Source organism: Crinia signifera, chromosome 19, assembly GCF_055691185.1.
Source record: "Crinia signifera chromosome 19, ASM5569118v1, whole genome shotgun sequence".
Lineage (NCBI taxonomy): Eukaryota > Metazoa > Chordata > Amphibia > Anura > Myobatrachidae > Crinia > Crinia signifera.
In genome coordinates this window covers 25,920,258-25,941,563 of record NC_139226.1, presented here as the reverse complement: position 1 = coordinate 25,941,563, position 21,306 = coordinate 25,920,258, and the positions used below count along the sequence as shown (strand labels likewise).

The 21,306-nt window shown below is 46.4% G+C and overlaps 1 protein-coding gene across 7 annotated transcripts in view; it reads right to left on the bottom strand.

The window, feature by feature from the left end:
* The window catches only part of LOC146042259 (cell adhesion molecule CEACAM1-like), a 131,373-nt gene that overhangs the window by 38,718 nt on the left and 71,349 nt on the right, over nucleotides 1-21,306 (bottom strand). The window contains exons 11-12 of one of the 7 annotated variants that reach the window (XM_083162186.1): nucleotides 19,530-19,600; nucleotides 18,256-19,293 (exon numbers count right to left, since the gene is read on the bottom strand). The exons of 4 other annotated variants lie outside the window; for them this stretch is intronic. In XM_083162186.1, the coding sequence (XP_083018312.1) occupies nucleotides 19,541-19,600 (60 nt within the window). In that variant the 3' untranslated portion in view covers nucleotides 18,256-19,293; nucleotides 19,530-19,540. 2 more of the 7 variants (XM_083162185.1, XM_083162187.1) reach the window with 2 other exon arrangements.

The following is a 21,306-nucleotide window of genomic DNA, read 5'->3' as shown; positions in this document are numbered from 1 at the left end:
ATCATGATTGTGTCCAATTTCCCTTCAACTCCCCCGCAGTCCTTGGTGGTTTTTGGAAACACAACGTACTCACAACCCGTCATACATTCTGTTATACAATCCAGTTGCTGCATATGACCGGTCGTCTTACAATCGATTGTATGCACCTAAACTGCCTGAAAACTGCCACTCAAATGACACTGGTTGTATGAGCCGTCAAATGACGATTGCATGTGATTAAAAGCACATGCAATCAGCTCCCAATCCCAACTGATCAACTGATGCAGCACGTCTGATCAGAGGACCAATCCTCCAATCTGCGGGACCGCGCATTGCACGATTGTGTGCACACGATGTGCGTACAATCTGCATACAATCCATCATACAAACAGTCCAGATTGTATGATTGGGTGCAATATCTTTCTGGCGTATGGGGGGGCTTTAGCTTAGGGAGTGATTCTTGTTTGCTTGATAAGCTGCGGACATCGCACCTTACTGAGCACCGGAGATGCCGTCCGCCGCCTCCGCCGATTCCCCTCGGTAACATGCGAGGGGATGTGTAATGAAAACGCACCCCCTTGCATGCTGCTGCTGGAGAAACCATTCGATGGTCGGCGAATAAAAGTCAGTTGGATCTGGCTTTTATTTGCGAGTGCCGGGACGAAGACAGGACGGGAGGCTGACATCCTGTTATATCTGCCCCCTGCCCCTGGCAGACATCATCCCGCCCATGTACCCATGAGAATGCCCAGTGCTTTCATGGGGACACCCATACAACACTGGGCATTCCCATGGGCGCTCTCCGTCCCATCACTATCCACTGATGTTTGCAAAGGGCTCAGACTATGCAAGTCGTCAAACCAAAGGGGAGCTGCACATGTGCACAATATACAATGCACAGTCCCCAAAACATCGGGATGGGGTAGAACTCGCTAAATAGCGAGCAAACCAAAATGACTCCTCTAGTTTCCTCAGTTTATGCTTCATGATTATTCCATTCTCTCTGTTGTGTTCCTCATTCATCAGACTCTTACCTATTACATACATATACACAGAGTTACTGCTTCTGTTGCTGAATGGGTTCTGGATGGTGCAGGTGTAGGTGCCAGTGTCACTCCCTGTGATTGGCTGGAAGTACAGGTATGCCCCCCTGCAGGTCACATGGGGCTTGGAGCAGACGTCCTCCTTGTCCCTATGGAAAGTGTAGCTGGTTACATCCTGACTGCCAGCGTCACAGTGTAAGGTCACGTTCCTGCCGGCAATAAGACCATTTGATGCATTGGTCCGGAGAACTGGTGGTTCAGTGAGGGCAGCTGGAACACAAAAGAGCATCAGTGGTGGTAGCTGCAGCCTCTGATCTGTTCTTCTGGGGTACAAGAAAACCTGGTTCTCCCATCGAACATTACATTTACTGATGATGATGATGACAATGATGATGATAATGGTGATATCAGCCAAAACGTTATGTCCATTCAGTCAGATTTAATTTATAGTAACAAATGAGATGTACAAGGAGATTCAGGAGTGGTCTGTCCCCGCGGGTTCCAGCTTCCACAAAGCAGGATATAATGTTATCGCACTACAATCACATTACTTTACATTGATTGCCAGGACAGATCAATAAAGATTCCTTATTGCCATGACGTCAGTGCCCGCCCCAACGGCTGCGTGCGCCAGAGCCAGGATGAAAAATCCTTTGGTGGCAAGTAACCAGTAAAGGCTTTTCCTATGTTCGGGCCCTTTGCAGGCAGATGTGTTAGTGTACACATCTGCTCGCAGCGTAGCGAGGGGACTTGGGTGTCCGGGAGAGTGGGGCTTTGGGGGAGGCGTGCATTCGGTGGGGCGTTAACCTGCTTGCTAGGCTCCAAATAAACGCAGCCTAGCGAGCACACCTGAATTACCCCCTGACTACATAATAAACATTAAAGATGGATAGGAGAATAAGTGGGCTGTACAGTAAAAGATCTCACAACCTATATCCAGATATCTATATACCTTTTCACTACATAGAGGTGACTACACCAATCCATTACACTTTGGAATTCTAATGAATTGCTAAACAAGAATTAATTTTCTTCAAGACTGTCTTATACAAGATTTTATTTTCTGGTATATGTTGTTTGAAAAAGAAAAATCCCTATTTTCAAAGCCAAATTAAAGTTACATTTATATATTCATATCATCACATACTGTACCAAATAAGCAAAGAGTCTTCTTTTCTTCCTCTGCCTTCAGTTTGTGTCAGATCTACACCTGATTGCAGGGTTATTGTGGCTTAGTTGGCTGTCTCAATTATTTACCCTCACAACCTACCAATCACTCTGATAGATCTTGGAGGAAGGATCCAGTGCAGGGTCCAGACTCCAAATACCACTATTTGTTAATCCCCATCCCACCTGCAGCTGCCTATTCCCTGATGCTCCTCTATAAGATTTGTGGGGGGGTCTATCCCCCCAAACACACACACACACACGATTAAACGTCCCTGGTTAGGTCGCAACAGATTTGGGATCTACAAAACATTCTACAACATATTTGTTTGACTAAAGTCAACTAAATTGTGTGATTAATGTGTATTGTACAATATAAAATATACATCACAATATTAGAGCCACTGCTGTGTTTGCAGAATGAGTTCCACTGAGCAATAGCAGATATCAACGTGGGGGCTGCGGCCAGGCAAACCCTAGTATGTCATACTGCAACATAACATGAGGAATAATGATCCTATAGTCCATGCTTAGTACTCACCGTAGATATTCAGCTGAATCTGTTGTCTGTCACTATCTGTATAGTCTGCATTTTGAGCACTCACTGTGTACGTCCTCTGATCAGTGTATGTGATATTATCCAGTCTCAGGCTTCCATTCCTATACAGCTCACATCTTCCCACATACTGATCAATACACTGAGGATCTCTACCAGGAACAAGGTTAGCTACTGGGACATTGCCACCAGTAGTACTGACAAAATTCCATAGTATTGTATATGGTTGGAATAGGAAAGTCACATGAAAGGTAACCGATCCCCCGAGAGCTCCGTCCACCACCTGAGCAGAGGCAGCACCTGCAGGGGATAATGCAGCACATCAGCATCACTGCGCTTACACAAAAAAAGACAAATTACTGGATTATTGTCCAATAGTACAATTACTGTGACAGGAGGCGTAGGCGGTGCCTGGGTGCTGGCAGTGTCCTCAGAGCAAGGTGTCAGCAGTGCAGGAACGCTGGCTGTGTTAGCAGTAAAGGTCTACCGGTTTTGTTGGCAGTGCAGGAGAACCAGTAGTATACACAGTGTGGGGGGTGAAGGTGTCGGCATTGCAGGAGAACCAGTAGTATACACAGTGTGGGGGGTGAAGGTGTCGGCATTGCAGGAGAACCAGTAGTATACACAGTGTGGGGGGGTGGCAGTGTCTGCATTGCAGGAGTGCCAGCAGTGTCCTTAATATTATGTAGGTGCCGGCAGTGTCAGTAGCGCAGGGGGTGGCGACAGTGTTGACAGGGCTGGGATGCTGGTGTCCCCGGTGCAAGAGGAAGGGGTGGTTCTATCTTCCGCACGTTGTCCCATTAAAACCAATGGGAAAATGCAGATTGCCTGAGAGCACTGTCAGATTGCTCTCTCAGTCAATCAATGCTCGCCCATTGATTTTAATGGCCATTTTGAAAGTGGCACCACTGTCTTAATCCCCAGCCTGCCCGCTGCGACACCACGATTTTCCCATAGAGAACAATGTTAAATGAGTTTTAAAGTTATAATGGCATGCGTTGCGATCGACGCGATTTTACATAGGGAACCATGGGAAATGGGCCAAAATGGCCAATTTCTCATTGTATATGCCCCCTCATGGGTATTAAGTATGCTTAATGCCCCCCCCCATTGTTAATGCCACCCCACTATTGACGCCAACCCGAAACGTGACGAGCGCAGCGGTACGAGTCCTCTGACCTTTTCATACCCCCACTATCCACGTCAGCGTGGAGTTGATGTTATAAAGTGTGGCGAGCGCAGCGAGCCACCGAGCCCGAAGCGTGGCGAGGGGACGCGTATACCTGTGAAGTTATGCGCGTCCCCTCGTGGGGCTCGCCGCGCTGCGCTCGCCACACTTTATAAAATCAACTCCACGCCGACGTGGATAGCGGGGGTATGAAAAAGGTCGGAGGACGCGTACCGCCGCTCCTCGCGGGCTCTCTGCACTCTCCACACTTCGAGTTGGCGTCAATAGTGGGGTGGCGTTAACAATGGAGGGCCATTTCACCCATGAGAGGGGGGGTTGCAATGAAAATGGGGGGTTTTGGGGCTTTTTACATTGAAATCAATGTAAAATTGGGTCTCTGGGACCATTTTACATTGATTCCAATGCAAAAATCACGTTGATTGCGTCGATCGCATCGCATGCGATTTGGTTGGCATGCGATGAACGCGATTTTTGCAGCCGCGATCAATACAATCAAAATCGCGGGCGCCGTGCTAGGAAACAAGTACCAAAAATGGAAATCTGTGGATTATTGATTATTATTTATTTATTTACAGTCTTTTATATAGCGCAGCAGATCCCGTTACAGTCTCTTATATAGCGCAGCAGATCCCGTTGCGCTTCACAATTATAAACAGAGATAAAACAAATTGGGTAACAACAGACAGACTTGGGGGTTAGAGGGCCCTGCTGCAAGTTTACAATCTATAGGGATTTAGGAGGGAAACCTAAGGACAGGCACCAGTAATAGCATAGCTTGTAGGTCCAGAAGGGAAGCTATATAATACATAAGTGCCTCAGAGGGTTATGTGTGCGGTATATAAATAGGATAGGCTTGCCTGAAGAGGTGAGTTTTCAGGGAACACTTGAAAGTTTGGAGGCTAGCGGAGAGTCTAATTGTGCGTGGAAGGGCATTCCATAGGGTGGGAACAGCCCGATGAAAGTCCTGTAATAGTGAATGGGAGCTAGTGATCCATGCTGAGAGAGATCTTGTGCAGAGCGGAGTGGTCGAGATGGGAGATAGTTTGTGATAAGTATAGAGATATAAGCTGGTGCAGTATGGTTAATAGCTTTATATGCGAGTAGAAGTGTATTATATTGAATATGGTAATATACAGGCAACCAATGGAGGGACTGGCAGAGCGGATCAGCAGACGATGAGCATCTTGCTAGGAAGATCAGCCTAGCAGCAGCATTTATAATGGATTGCAGTGATGAGAGTCTGTTCTTGGGAAGACCAGTTACAGTAGGAGACTATTGCAATAATCTATGTGGGATATAATGAGTGCATGGATAAGTGATTTAGTATTGTCTTGTGTGTTATGGTTGCCGCCTGGGCGCCGAGTGGAACTACAGGAGGCAGGGAATTGGAGGTCAGGCGTGAGCCCGTAGCTGGGACCCCCGGTAAGAACGGCCACAGCGAATCCTACTCTGACTCTATTGAGTACCCCGGGCAGATGACAAACCCCTGTGGGAACTAGGCTTCACCTGTGGCTGTCGCGTTCGAAGGAGTGAGTTAGGCCCGCTCCAACCTCGATGCAGCCAGGTCTTATGGATGGACAAAGGGTGAGCGATCGTCAGGGGTAACTCAAGAGGAAGAACTTACTAACGGGCCTGACTGCAAGATACCCCTGTCTGCCGGCACCAGGCCAATGACGGGAATGCGACCCAGTCGCAGGCAGAAGAGACAGATTACGGGGAATCTCCACACAACAAAATGACAAGGCTAGGAGGCAAATTCCCAAAACAAAACCAGGACGGAAAGGGGAGGCCCTGCCTATAAACTAAAAGTATAAAGGTAAGGAGGAAAAAAGGAAATAACGTAATTTACTGGTAAATACCAGAGACGGGAAAATGGGCTAAGCCCATGGCGGGGCGAAGTCCTGAACCCCAGAAAGAACTAAACAACGAGCTGGACAGCCTAATAACAAAAGAGCTAGGCAGCTCTCCAAAAGAACGAATGGAAGATAACCAGGCTCCACAGGAACACTTACGTGACCCAGGATGAAATACACCAGTGGAACTGGGCTGGGGCACGGAAGCTGAACACTGCAGGCTGACTTCCAATAGGAGACGAGGACTGGATGCCAGAAATTGAAACAGGAGGAAAAACCGGGGGCTGGGCACAGACGCTGAGCCAGGGACCGGGACTTAGCTATAATGAAGCTATAACTGGGCACAAGTTGAAAAACACCCCTGGATCTGGAGGAAGCATCCTCTGCTCTTGGGAGGCTACCTTCAAAGACAAATCCCGGACCATTTGAGTTAACCCCTGGAGTTGATCCGAGAAGGTCTGGGGAGTGGTATTCATAGCACCAACACAGCAAATACAAACAAAAAGTTGTTATATAAAACACCTGCTATAACCTGTTAAGGCCGGTTATAATGTTATTAAACAAGACATTTTTCCCCCAGCTCACTGACACTTATTAGTAACCAATCTTGAACACTACATGATAATAGAATTCAGAGATATTGGTTACATATACCTGCGCAGGTGTATGCTATGCCCCCAAGCCGCGTCAAGGCTTCTCTGTATATTGGGGGTCCCTAGCGCTATATCTAGGTGTAGGGTGTGGACCACAAAAACTGTCATAAGCTAGAAAGCCCAGTGCGGCACACCAGTGAGATACTATAATGTTAATACATTAGTGATAGAAAGCCGAAGCTATATATAGAGAGAGCTAAAATAAAAAACAAAGTGTAATTAAAATAGGAGAGAGATAGTGTTAGTGAGTGAAAAGTGTTAATAGAATGTAAGGGCATGCCGCACTAAAGCCACGCAGCCCAACCAGTCCAGGGGCACCGCACCCCACACCACTGTTACCCTAAATTGGGTCTACGATTAACCAGCAAGGAGCCACATGATAATGGCTCCTTACTTGATATATCCAAACTAAGAGCTACGTACCTTGTAGCAACCCCAGACTACTCCATGTGGCATATCAGGACCCACATCTCCTCCCAATATGGACTCCCTTCTGCCTCTTGCAATATACATATGGATAGTGGTAGCTCACTGAGTAGTATTAGTAACCAATCTTGAACACTACATGATAATAGAATTCAGAGATATTGGTTACATATACCTGCGCAGGTGTATGCTATGCCCCCAAGTCACGTCAAGGCTTCTCTGTATATTGGGGGTCCCTAGCGCTATATCTAGGTATAGGGTGCGGCACCCCAAAAACTGTCATAAGCTAGAAAGCCCAGTGCGGCATGCCAGTGAGATACTAAGTGTTAATAATTAGTGATAGAAAGCCGAAGCTATATATAAAGATAGAGATAAACAAACAATATCTCTGAATTCTATTATCGTGTAGTGTTCAAGATTGGTTACTAATACCATTAAGTGAGCTGGGGAGGGGAAATGTCTTGTTTACTTACTCAGTATTAACCCCTCCCTCATGCACCTGAGTGGTATTACTGAACTAATTGAACATCTACCACTATCCATATGTATATTGTGAGAGGCAGAAGGGAGCCCATATTGGGAGGAGATATGGGTCCTGATATGCCACATGGAGTAGTCTGGGGTTGCTCCAAGGTAGGTAGCTCTTAGTTCAGATATATCAAGTAAGGAGCCATTATCATGTGGCTCCTTGCTGGTTAATTGTAGACCCAATTTAGGGTAACGGTGGTGACGGGTGCGGTGCCCCTGGACTGGTTGGGCGGCATGCCCTTACATTCTATTAACACTTTTCACTCACTAACACTATCTCTCTCCTATTTTAATTACACTTCATTTTTTTACTTTATATATAGCTTTGGCTTTCTATCACTAATGTATTAACACTATAGTATCTCACTGGCATGCCGCACTGGGCTTTCTAGCTTATGACAGTGTTTGGGGTGCCACACCCTACACCTAGATATAGCGCTAGGGACCCCCAATATACAGAGAAGCCTTGACGTGGCTTGGGGGAATAGCATACACCTGCGCAGGTATATGTAACCAATATCTCTGAATTCTATTATCATGTAGTGTTCAAGATTGGTTACTAATACCACTCAGTGTGCTGGGGGAAAAAATGTCTTGTTTACTTACTCAGTATTAACCCCTCCCTTGCATGCACCTGAATGGTATTACTGAACTAATTGAGCATCTACCACTATCCATACGGTTATAATGTTATGGTTGCCGCCTGGGCGCTGAGTGGAACTACAGGAGGCAGGGAATTGGAGGTCAGGCGTGAGCCCGTAGCTGGGACCGCTGGTTAGGACAGCCACAGCGAACCCTACTCTGACTCTATTGAGTACCCCGGGCAGGCTTCACCTGTGGCCGCCGCGTTCTAAGGAGCGAGTTAGGCCCGCTCCAACCTCGATGCAGCCAGGTCTTATGGATGGACAAAGGGTGATCGATCGTCAGGGGTAACGCAAGAGGAAGATCTTACTAACGGGCCTGACTGCAAGATACCCCTGTCTGCCAGCAACGGGCCAATGATGGGAATGCGACCCAGTCGCAGGCAGAAGAGACAGATTACGGGGAATCTCCACACAACAAAATCATAAGGCTAGACGGCAAATCCCCAAAACAAAACCAGGACGGAAAGGGGAGGCCCTGCCTATAAACTGAAAGTATAAAGGTCAGGCGGAAAAAAGGAAATAACGTAATTTACTGGTAAATACCAGAGACAGGAAAATGGGCTAAGCCCACGACGGGGTGAAGTCCTGAACCCCAGAAAGAACTAAACAATGGGCTGGACAGCCTAATAACAAAAGAGCTAGGCAGCTCTCCAAAAGAACGAATGGAAGATAACCAGGCTCCACAGGAGCACTTACGTGACCCAGGATGAAAAACACCAGTGGAACTGGGCTGGGGCACGGAAGCTGAACACTGCAGGCTGACTTCCAATAGGAGACGAGGACTGGATGCCAGAACTTGAAACAGGAGGAAATCCGGGGGCTGGGTGCAGACACTGAGCCAGGGACCGCAATTAGCTATAATGAAGCTATAACCGGCGTCTGTGCCCAGCAGACGCCGGCTCTTTATTCATAACTCCCGCCGCCTGGCTGACGTCAGCTAGCGAAGCAGGGAACCACCGGGCGGAATTACGGGGACATTGCCGGGCAACGCCCCGACGACCGGCGTCAGAAAGAGGCTTGGGACGTTGCCCGGCACTGCGTGACATCCGCCGACCGTCCAGGATCCCCGGCAGCCGGACGGCGGCGTGCAACATTGTGTGAGATAGGGTCGTATTTTGGATATGTTTTTTAGATGCATGTAACATGATTTGGAGACAGATTGAATGTGGGGAACAAAAGACAGTTCAGAGTCGAGGATGACCCCTAAGCAAAGAGCTTGTAGGGTAGGGTAGATTGTCGAGTTGTCATCAGCGATGGAGATAACAGAATGGTAACTGTTCTTAGTTGGTGGGAATATAAGTAATTCCGTTTTGGAAATATTGAGTTTGAGATGGCGAGAAGACATCCAAGATGAGATGACAGAGAGATATTCAGAGACTCATCATTGTACAATGTAGAAGCTTATCAATGTACTGTCACAGGGACATATGCCTGGGGCTGAAGGGGATCAGCTATTTCTCCCATGGGCAGCTTTACGTGGCTTGCTTAAAAGTTAGTAGCCCTAGTGGCAAATGCAGGATTTTTAGAGGGGGGTTTCCAAATGTAATCCAAAGTCTCCCACTCTGCAGCGCATTGGAGTAAGTACGGGAGTCTGGGGGAGAGGTAACAGCCCTGAAAATTGGTATTTCTATACACTGGATACTGTATGGAATACAGTATTAATATGTAACAGTACAGATGGTCTATATAGTACAGGCCGTTTCAAACATTTAAATAAGATAAGTGGGCAGGAAAAGGTTAAACATATCAGAATAATACACAAACATTATAGAACCAGTACTGCACTTTCTAAGCTCACAATCTCCCACTTCATGGTAAGGCTCCTGTTTCTTCCTCCTGGCAGCTGCTCTCTGGTCTAGTGCAATGTTTGAGGGCTCAGATCCACACACACAGTAAATGCGGTAGAAGAAGCTGGTACACTGGGCATGTGCAGCTGCTCCGCTTTGTCCCTTACACTGAGATATTGTTATCACAATTTAAGGCACTTTACAAGAGGAGGGGGTTTCAGGTCAACCACAACCCCCCCCCCCCCCCCCCCTGTGTTTGCCTATGAGCCCCAATGTGTACAATATAAAATATACAGCACAATATAAGAGCCACTGCTGTGTTTGCAAAATGAGTTCCGCTGAGCAATAGCAGACATCAATGCGGGGGTTGCGGGCAAACCCTAGTATGTAATAATACTGCAACATAACATGAGGAGTAATGATCTTATAGTCCAGTGGTTCCCAAACTGTGTGCCATGGCACCCAGGGGTTCCTCAGGACACCTGCAGGGGTGCATTGGGTTAGTGGAACAGGGCCAAATCAAATTATTTATGTTAATGTAATAGGCAAAACCTGTGCTGATGGCTGTCAATCATTATATATATATACAGTATATATACTGTATATATGTGGACAAACGGAAGCCAATCTTAACCCTCATTATACATACTGTAGTTAAACTTAAGGATGACATCTAAACACTATTCACTTTATTTATGTTAATGTTATAGGCAAAACCTGTGCTGATGGCTGTCGATCATTATATATATATATATATATATATATATATATATATATATATATATATATATATATATACACTGTATACATGTGGACAAACGGAAGCAGATCTTAACCCTCATTATACATACTGGAGTTAAACTTAAGGATGACATCTAAACACTATTCACTTTATTTAATATTAATTTCTCAATAATTTTAGCCATGGGGTGCTGCAAAAGAAAATTGTGTTACTAGGGTGCCAAGATTCAGAAAGTTTGGGAACCACTGCTGGAGTCCATGGTAGTAATCACCGTAGATGTTCAGCTGAATCTGTTGTGTGTTACTCTGTGAAAAGTCGTCAATTTGAGCATTCACTGTGTATGTCCTCTGATCAGTGTACAGCGGGCGTGGCCAGACATTTGCCACCCAGGATCTACTTTTTGTACACTTACTTAATAGGGATCTACCAGCATCTTCCCCAGTGTACAATATACCCCTCCAAATGCAATACGTCCCTGACACATTGGCAGGTATTCAATGCTCTGGGCGAGTGGTGACAGCGAGCAGGGCTTCCTGCTCGCTGTCACCACTCACCCTGACAGCATTCAACACAGCCTCCGCATCCGCCAGTTCCCCCTCGCTCCGTTTTTTGAGCGAGGGGGAATTGGCGGATGCGGCTCCAGAAGCAGCGAGACCCGCGGCTAAAAACAGCGAGATTTCTGCAGCAGCCGCGGGTCTCGCTGTTTGTGGAATTCTCGCCGTCCTGTGACGGCGAGGATTTCCCCAGAACGTTGAATAGAGCGAACGGCCGGCGCGGGGGTTGAACAGCGAGGATCGCTGGTTTTCTGCAATCCTCGCTGTTTAACCCCCTCGCCGGCCGCTCGCTGCAGCATTGAATACCCCCCATTGTGCCACATGGAATGAGACAAACTTCACATTACATTATGCCACACATGATGAGCCGAAATTCACATTATGCCAAACGGAATGAGCCGAAATTCACATTCTGACACAGAGAGCTATAAAGCAACATCCCATTCAACTGGGATCCAGAGACCCTGTCCCTGTCGTGTAACCCCCCTCCCTACTGCACCATACCAACCACATTACATACTGTAATGTTAAATCTGTCCATGGCTGCCGCTCATCCTTCCCACCCCACCATAACCAGCACATTATAGTCTCACAATTTATTCTGGCTGCCGCTGCCCCTCTGCCTTCCCGCCTCCGCTGCTCAGCTCTCCCGCCTCCTCCACACAGCTTTCACGCCAGATGATAGCTCCTCGGTCCTACATTGCACTGGTGCACGGTGATGTCACCCATGCACCCACACAATGCACTGCTAGCCAGAAGAGGCTGAAGCCAGAAGAGGCTTCTCACATCTTCCCACAGACCGACCATAACACTGAGGATCTCCACCAGGAACAAGGCTAGCTACTAAGACATTGACACCAGTACCACTGACTGGGACTATGTAAAAACCGGACCGGACTAGACTCCGGACCGCCGGACAGGACATCAAAATCTGCAGTCCGGAGCTTATAGGGTCCGGTCCGGGGGGTGTCCTGTCCGGGGGGTGTCTTGTCCGGGGGGTCCCTGTGATAGCTATCACCAGGGACATGGGGGAGGGGAGATTACAGCCTCCCCGGGTGGTCCGGACCGTCCGGTTTTTGCTACATGCCCGGACCATTCAGGGAGACTTTATTCTAGCCCTCCTCCTCTCCCTGGTGACAGGTGTGACAGGCAGCGCCCCCCCCCCGGACAGGACACCCCCGGACAGGACACCCCCTGGACCGGAAGATACAAGCTTCAAAATTCAGAGTTTAATGTCTGGTCCGGCGGTCCGGGGGTTTTGTCCTGGTCCGGTTTTCACCCATACCCCCACTGACTGACAGTATTCCATATCATTGTATATGGTCGGAATGGCAAAAAACACATCAAAGGTAACAGATCCTCAAAGAGCTCCGTCCACCGCCTGAGCAGCGGCAGCACCTGCAGGGGATAATGCAGCACATCAGCATCACTGCGCTTACAGAAATAATACAAAAAACTGGATTATTGTCCAGCCTTATGTCATTGTCACAAGATTAAATATAAATATTGGGTTGATACTGAATTTGCTGATGTTTGTTTAGTTCCCAATGTAACACTGTAATAAACATGTCTCACACAATTGTAGGATAACATAGGAGATCTACATGAATGTTACCTGGAATTACTGCTCCCAGCAGCAGCAGCATACAGGGGAGGATACACGTATAGAGACCCATTGGTGATACCTCCTGTCTGGGTCTGGTGCTGCTGCCTCTGCCTCTCTGCCCCAAACTGGAACCTTTGTCCTCTACTCTCCAGGTCCCAGCCGGCTTCACCTCTGCTAAAGGGAAATCTGTGAGATATTAATTAATAACCAGATGCTGTGGGATAATGCAGGGTAATATTATACACAGCTTCCTGGTAGCTCTGCCAATAACTCAAATCCTATGTACATAACAGTAACCAGTCAGTGATGTGTGGTCTGGGCCGACGCTGGAGGCAGAGTAGTTTGGTAGTTTGCTATAATAGCTTCTACATCGTAATGGCTGGGAGGCACTGGCTGGTATCACAGCCACGTCTACATACACACGAGTGGTTACAGTGAGGTGCGGTGAGGTAATGGCTGGGGAGGCACTGGCTGGTATCACAGCCACGTCTACATACACACGAGTGGTTACAGTGAGGTGCGGTGAGGTAATGGCTGGGGAGGCCCTGGCTGGTATCAGAGCCACGTCTACATACACAAGAGTGGTTACAGTGAGGTGCGGTGGGGTAATGGCTGGTGAGGCACTGGCTGGTATCACAGCCACGTCTACATACACACGAGTGGTTACAGTGAGGTGCAGTGAGGTAATGGCTGGGGAGGCACTGGCTGGTATCACAGCCACGTCTACATACACACGAGTGGTTACAGTGAGGTGCGGTGAGGTAACGGCTGGGGAGGCCCTGGCTGGTATCAGAGCCACATCTACATACACACGAGTGGTTACAGTGAGGTGCAGTGAGGTAATGGCGGGGGAGGCACTTGCTGGTATCAGAGCCACATCTACATACACGAGCGGTTACAGTGAGGTGCGGTGAGGTAATGGCTGGGGAGGCACTGGCTGGTATCACAGCCACATCTACATACACACGAGTGGTTACAGTGAGGTGCAGTGAGGTAATGGCTGGGGAGGCACTGGCTGGTATCACAGCCACATCTACATACACACGAGTGGTTACAGTGAGGTGCGGTGGGGTAATGGCTGGGGAGGCACTGGCTGGTATCAGAGCCACGTCTACATACACACGAGTGGTTACAGTGAGGTAACGGCTGGGGAGGCACTGGCTGGTATCACAGCCATGTCTACATACACACGAGTGGTTACAGTGAGGTGCGGTGAGGTAATGGCTGGGGAGGCACTGGCTGGTATCAGAGCCACATCTACATACACACGAGTGGTTAGTGAGGTGCGGTGAGGTAATGGCGGGGGAGGCACTGGCTGGTATCACAGCCACGTCTACATACACACGAGTGGTTACAGTGAGGTAATAGCGGGGGAGGCACTGGCTGGTATCACAGCCACGTCTACATACACACGAGTGGTTACAGTGAGGTGCGGTGAGGTAATGGCTGGGGAGGCACTGGCTGGTATCAGAGCCACATCTACATACACACGATTGGTTACAGTGAGGTGCGGTGAGGTAATGGCGGGGGAGGCACTGGCTGGTATCACAGCCACGTCTACATACACACGAGTGGTTACAGTGAGGTGCGGTGAGGTAATGGCAGGGGAGGCACTGGCTGGTATCACAGCCACGTCTAGATTAAGCGAGGGCTGCATAGGCACGAGGGCATTTAAGAGCCTGAGGATTTTGTGATTGTCAGATAAAGGTAGTTGATAAAGTTTCTTACCCCAGAATCCACGGCAGTTAGGTGCAGCCAATCAGGTGTAGAATGGGTGGTAGCTTGAGCAGGTTATATAAAGGGTAGTCAGGGCTTTCTAATTCTTCTTTGAGTCCGGATTTTGCTGAGTCTCGATCAAGGTGCTGGAGGAGTTGACTGCTCGGTTGCGGATCGCAGTGGAGTGAGCATCCACATTTCTCTACTGCGGATTTTACATTTTGTTTTTCCCTATGCTGAGTGCGAGAAAGGAAGTTTTTCCCCAAGACTGTGGGTTAAAATCCATACCATTAGATCTCACCCTCCTGGCTATATGTGCCTTTCTATCCACCTGTAAAGGAACATTGTCTATTATCGCCACTTTTATCTGGATATCAGGCCATATTCGGCCATGCCATGCCCCTGATGAAGTCGTGTAAACGCGTTGGGCTTCTAATAAAGAACTGCTTTTACGATCGAGGTCTTCGGTGTTAATTTGAAGCATATGAAACTTCGTCGGAGTGAATGAAAGTGACTGCAGGATCACACATACTTGTGACTATTATTCTGTGGCTAGGTGGTACCACTAGAGCGCACTCTGGACACCCCCCCTTTGTGTATTCTATCCTTTGTCTCTCACTAACAGGAGAGTCGCTCCAGAGGTGCAGCTGGTCGAAAGACCGATCCTAGCGCAATTTCCTAGACCACATTGTGTGTTATATATATATATATATACACACTATATACACACACGCACACATGCATCATACATCCCAACTGTCCTGCTTTTTGCAGGAATGTCACATTTTTTGGGGGACGTTCCCGCTTCCCAGTCTGGGGCCAGCAGTGTCCTGCAGTGTGGGGGGCAGTTGGGAGTCCCCACCCTGTCACCCGTGAATAGACGCTGGGGGGCTTGGGACACAGCCAGCAGTTCATGCCCCCACAGTGGCAAAAACAGGGGCGTGACTTTGCAGGAATAGGCCATGCTCCCTTGCCGCTAGGCCACGTCCCAAAAATGTAGTCTTGTGAAGTGTCCCTCTTAATGGCAGTCAAATGTTAGGAGGAATGTATACAGTCACCATACCTCCCAACTGTCCCGCTTTCTGCGGGAACGGCCTGGTATTTGGGGATGTTCCTGCATCCCGCCTGGGGCCGCCAGTGTCCCGCAGTGGGGGGCAATGCAGGGGGGTGCAAAATGGGTGTGTGGCCTGATGATGCCTCCTTTCCATAAGCCATGTCCCAATTAACGATACAGATAGATTTTGGGAGGTATGAGTCATACATACATACATACATACATACATACACTTAAACCATACCTCCCAACATGACCCTTTCCAGGATTGACACAATGCGCTGCTTCTGGACTTTTCTCTAATGTATGATTACCATCACCTGTGTTGAACATGTTAATTGATAAGAAAGGCGCGCGCTTCAACAAAGGTGATGGCAATCATACATTACCAGGGAAGTCCAGAAACAGCATTGTGTCCCTCCTGGAGAGGATCATGTTGGGAGGTATGCTTAAACAAATACATACACATACAGTCACACATACATACACTTATACACATACAGTCACACATACGTGATGAAAGATCCATAACAGTTCTGTAAGGATTATCAGTAAGAACAATATTGGGGTATATCATGTGAAATCAGCAAAACTGAAATACTGAAAATAAGCCTATGGCAACTGGAGTTGGCTGCAAACTTGGTCACATTTTATTTCATTAACTTTCTAATAAAATAAACTAATTTGTATTGCATTGAACAATTGAAACCCTTTACACAATAAGCAAACAGTGATAATTCCCTGACGCTGTCCAATCCTGTAGATTTTGGATGTTGGATATTTTTGTGTGAGGTCTCTTTGTTTCTCAGCCGGTAAGGGGCGAAAAGAAAATCAAAGGATTAATCTTCACTGTTCACCTTTCATGCTCTTTTTTGGAAGTAGAGCAGTGAAGATTAAACATGCTGGAGGGTTCTGTATTTTGGGCCTTATTCAGATTAGTCAGATCTGATCGCAGTACAAAATTGTTCTCAAAATGGGCAAAATCATGTGCACTGCAGGTGGGGCAGATGTAACATGTACAGATGGAGCATCTTTCATCTTTGGCCGGCGCTCGCCAGACCCCTTGCGCTGGTGAGCGCCGGCGAGAGAGACTGGGATGCGCGTGCGTCTCACATGCACGCGCGTCCCAGTCCCTCGACGGTGGCGATGCGGGTCTCTGCCCGTCTCCGCTTCAGGGAGATGGGCAGGGTTAGGGGGGGGGGGGGGCGGCGAGGGGCACCGGGGGGAGGCGACAGGGGAGGTGGCGGGGACCCGGGACAAGGTCCGTTGCCACAGGGCGTGCGACCGTCTCGTGCACGCGCGCCCCTCGCGGGAGCCGGCCGCTGGCGGTGCCTGGTGACAGAAATGCCAGCCCTGCAAAGTTAAGGCCGGCTCCATCTGTATAGGTAGTGTTACATTTGGGTGGGGTGTGTTGAAACTGAAATCTAATTGCAGTGCAAAAATAATGCAGCCAGTATTTACACTGCACAGAAACAAAATAACTCACACAAATCTAACTCTCTCTGCACATGTTACATCTGCCCCCCTGCAGTGCACATGGTTGTGCCCATTTTGAAAACAAATTTGTACTGCGATCAGATCTGAATAAGGCCCTTAGCTTATTCTGAATATTAATTTCTGCCATAGCCCTGTACCAATGCTGATATTCAGAGTGTGACACACTGGGGGAAATTTACTAAGATGTGTATTCTACTTCACGTGATGTTGCTATGGGCAACCAATCAGATCCTGTCTTCTATCTTCTAAAGCAGAGGCTCCCAATCTTTTTCGGATCGCAGCACCCTAGAGTATCAGAATTTTTCCGCGGCACCCCTAGGCCCCCCCAAAAATATATTAAATTAAGTAGCCTGTGTTTATATGTGTTTCTTAGGGTCAGTTATGTGGTAAAGGGCATGGTTTGCTTCTGATTGTACATATTTTATGATTGGCAGCCACCAGCACTGGTTTTGTCCATAAATAATTGACCATAAATAATTTGAATTGGTCCTGGACCACCAACCCTTGGCACCCCTGCAAGTGTCCCGAGGCACCCCAGGGAGCCACGGCACACAGTTTGGGAACCACTGTTCTAGAGGGTGCTAAATAAATAAGTAGACTTTGATTGGTTGCCCATAGCAACATCACATGTAAAGTAGAAAACACATCTTAGTAAATTTCCCACACTGTATTTTGTAGAATTATTCTTTTTTTTTTTTTTTTTTTTATTGTTATTTTGATAGATCCTGAGTGCTGTGTTATTTTATCTTATGTTTCCTTTATTCACTTGCATTTTCTTTTTTTAATAGATTTTGGGGGGTATTCAATCCCGGATTCCAACTGTCAGGACCTCCTAAATTGTTGGAAACGGCCAATGGATTGTCAGAAAACTTCTGTGAATTCGACAATCCGTTGCTGTTTCCGACAAAACAGATCTGACTTAAAAAAAAAAAAAAAGTCGGATCTGACAGCCATCAATGCTGTTGGTAATGGTAGCATTGAATAGGCGAGTAATGATATTTCCCATTTTGGGATATAGATCGGTGCAGAGTTTTATAAAGTTAAATTTAATGAAGAATGCCCACCACAGAGTTCCCTTCATTGTCCTACTTGTAATTAAGAAAAAAAGTAACTTATGTAACTTACTTAAAATTGATTTGCACCTACAGTAATTATTGAAAAAAAATCTATAGTAAAACAAGGAGAAGGGAAAGGATGGGTTTGAACACTGGAAGCTGCTGAGTCCAACAGATGTTAAGAAATCTATTGGAAAATAGTTTTGGAAGAGAAATCCGAGTTACTACAATGCTGCCAGTCCTTATAGACAGTCCCCCATCACAGTAAGTAAAACCGTGGAGAAGGACGCCAGGACAGTGTAGTGAATCTGGTGGCAGTACAGAAACAATATTAAACAATGATATATATTGACTACAGAAAATTCTATATTAAAAATATAAATTATTTATTGATACATTAGAAAACCTGTATAAGTCCCATATAGGGAACATAAGAAACATACACACATTACCTACACAGTATGGGCCATTATTTTGATTCACTTGCAGAGGCAAATTTGTTCTCAAATGGACAAAACCATGTGCATTGCAGGTGGGGCAGATGTAATGTGCAGAGAGAATTAGATTTGGGTGGGGTTTTACTTCAAAGTGAGATCTATATTGCAGTGTAGAAATAAAGCAGCCAGTATTTTCCCTGCACAGAAACAAAATGACTCACCCAAATCTAATTATCTCTGCACAAGTTACATCAGCCCCCCTGCAGTGCACATGGTTTTGTCCATTTGAGAAGGAATTTGCCTCTGCGAGTGAATAAGAATAAGGGCCAAGGTCCTATCCTTAAAAATTAAACCATAGATATAAACCATAGATATAAAATAGTGCAAATATCACTCTTAAATGAAGAATAACAAGGCACCTAAATTAAATACAAACTCCAGAGGGAAGAGTCTCTGCAAATCCTTGGTATTTTCATGTCCAATGCAGGGAAACATTCCTTCCTAAATGTTGTGAAGTGGCACAGTGGAAATATGTGGATTAGTGGTGGCCTTCTCACTGCCGCGTGTGTAGACCATCCAAGAGCAGGCGTCTTGTTGTAGATGCTGGGTTCCAAAGTTCTTGCTGAATCAATATTCATTGTGGTGATTTAACATGGCTTTTAGGATCTGGGCGATCCCGCAAAAAATTCCCAGATAAATAGTATGTTTTCATCCCAGATTCAGCGCATTATCTTCCAAACACAGAAAAATGGCGATAAAGGAGTAGTCCTGCGTGATAAAGCCTGAGAATACCTCCCTTTATCACACCTGTGAAATGAACAGGTCTAATTGAATTCCCCCATAAAGTATTAGAATGCTTTATAATTATATATTGTTGTTTATACAATGGATATTACCTCACTGTGTTTTTTAAAAGTTGTTTATAACTAATTAATTTAACAAAGTTTTCAAAGTTGCTACCCATATTTAATTGGATAATTCCTCAAAAACACGACCTACAGGGGATATTGAGGGGAGCTAATAAGAGAATATTCGGTACATACTGCTGCCATTGTTATCTTGAGGGAACATTGATCATGTTGCTGTATATGTTTCTGTCCGTGTGTATCACAGTCTGCAGATAAAACAGAAACAGTAATTACATACCAATATACACAGATCAGAAACAGTAGTGAGAGGTTATGTGACTGATGTGTACAGTTTGTTATTACATTTTTAACATTATGGGCTATTAAAATACTGCTTTAGTGATAGCGGAACGATGAGCCGTTATCCTTTCTTTAAATGTTCTCTCAGTGTTTCCGATGTAACTAAGCCTGCATGGGCTTGATATTTTCTTGTGTCTATCTAATAGTAGCGTTACTATAATGATGTCATCTGTAGGCGCTGCCCGGCTGGGCGTGCACGCCGGCTGTGTGGAGCGATGATTGTAATTTAAACCGCTGCCGTTGTGAGATCTGTAGCCTGACGATAATACTTCATTGTATTGAAACGTTGCTGCTATGTCTACATTAAAATCCTCTGAAAATTGGCTGGAGTGCTGCACGTCTGTGAAACTATGTATATATATATATATATATATATATATATAACATGGGAAGAAGGCGGCACTCTCACAGGCTTTGTTCAAAGATTAAAAGTCCTTTATTTGCAGCGGTCCTACGCCGTTACGGAGTTACCTCCGTCATCAGGGACACAATGGCATACACAGAATTCAAACAATAAATACAGAAAAGCAAACATATACCCCACCCCCCATGTCACACCCGATTGGCTCAACACTCACCCTCCCCCGTCCGCATCCCGCCGCACACCTGTCAACCTTTGCCACGATCAGCCCGCAGTAACACACCGGGTGGGGAGCACGTCACTCTCACTGACCTGCTCTTCCGCACCACGTGACCGGGCAGGCTGCATCGTAGCATTGGACAATCCACATGCGCGTCATCAATGCCAGACGGAAGATGGACGGGCTGAGTGTACTACCAAACCGGTTTCTATGGAAACAATAAACAAACATAAGCAAACAGAATAAAATGACGATCAGCAACGATCAACGATATAAAATGCATAAAATATGGTACTAACGCTTGCACGACAATACATTCAATGTAATAAAATCCATAAATTTATAGGATTTAGCATCTAATGCAAAAAATTACATATAGTATAGGCCAGAATTATAATGAGGCATTAACTGGACAACATGAATGCATCATTTGTATATATATTAGGTGTTACAAATACAGGTATCTAATATAGCATGATGGTGGCTAAATGAAACACTGGAGCCCCAGAGTCTCATTCAGACCACCAGGGGACATAGTCCCCAGAGAAAAAATCCAGCGACTCTCCCTCTGGAGTAGGATTTTATTCCTATTACCCCCTCTAATTGATAAAGGCACATGATCTATGATCATAGTGCGTATAGAAGCCACACTATGTTTAAATAGTAAACAGTGGCGAGCCACGGGTTGGTCACTATGTCCACTGGATTGGGCTTGATGGATGGCAGACCTATGCAGGGCCATGCGCTCCTTAAATGTGCGCTGAGTTTTCCCCACATAGGTCAAACCACACGGGCAGGTCAAAGTATAAATAACATAAGATGAAGAACAAGTCAGGGGAAACTTAATATAGATTTTATAACCTTTATGTGGATGTGTAAAAAAGCTCCCCACAGACATTGACCTACACGTGGTGCACCCGAGGCACCGAAAGCATCCATTTTTCCTGGACAAAAAATGCTGACCTGGATTCTTCTTATCCCAACCCGTGATGTCATATTTGACAATTCTATCCTTGATGCTACTCCCCCTA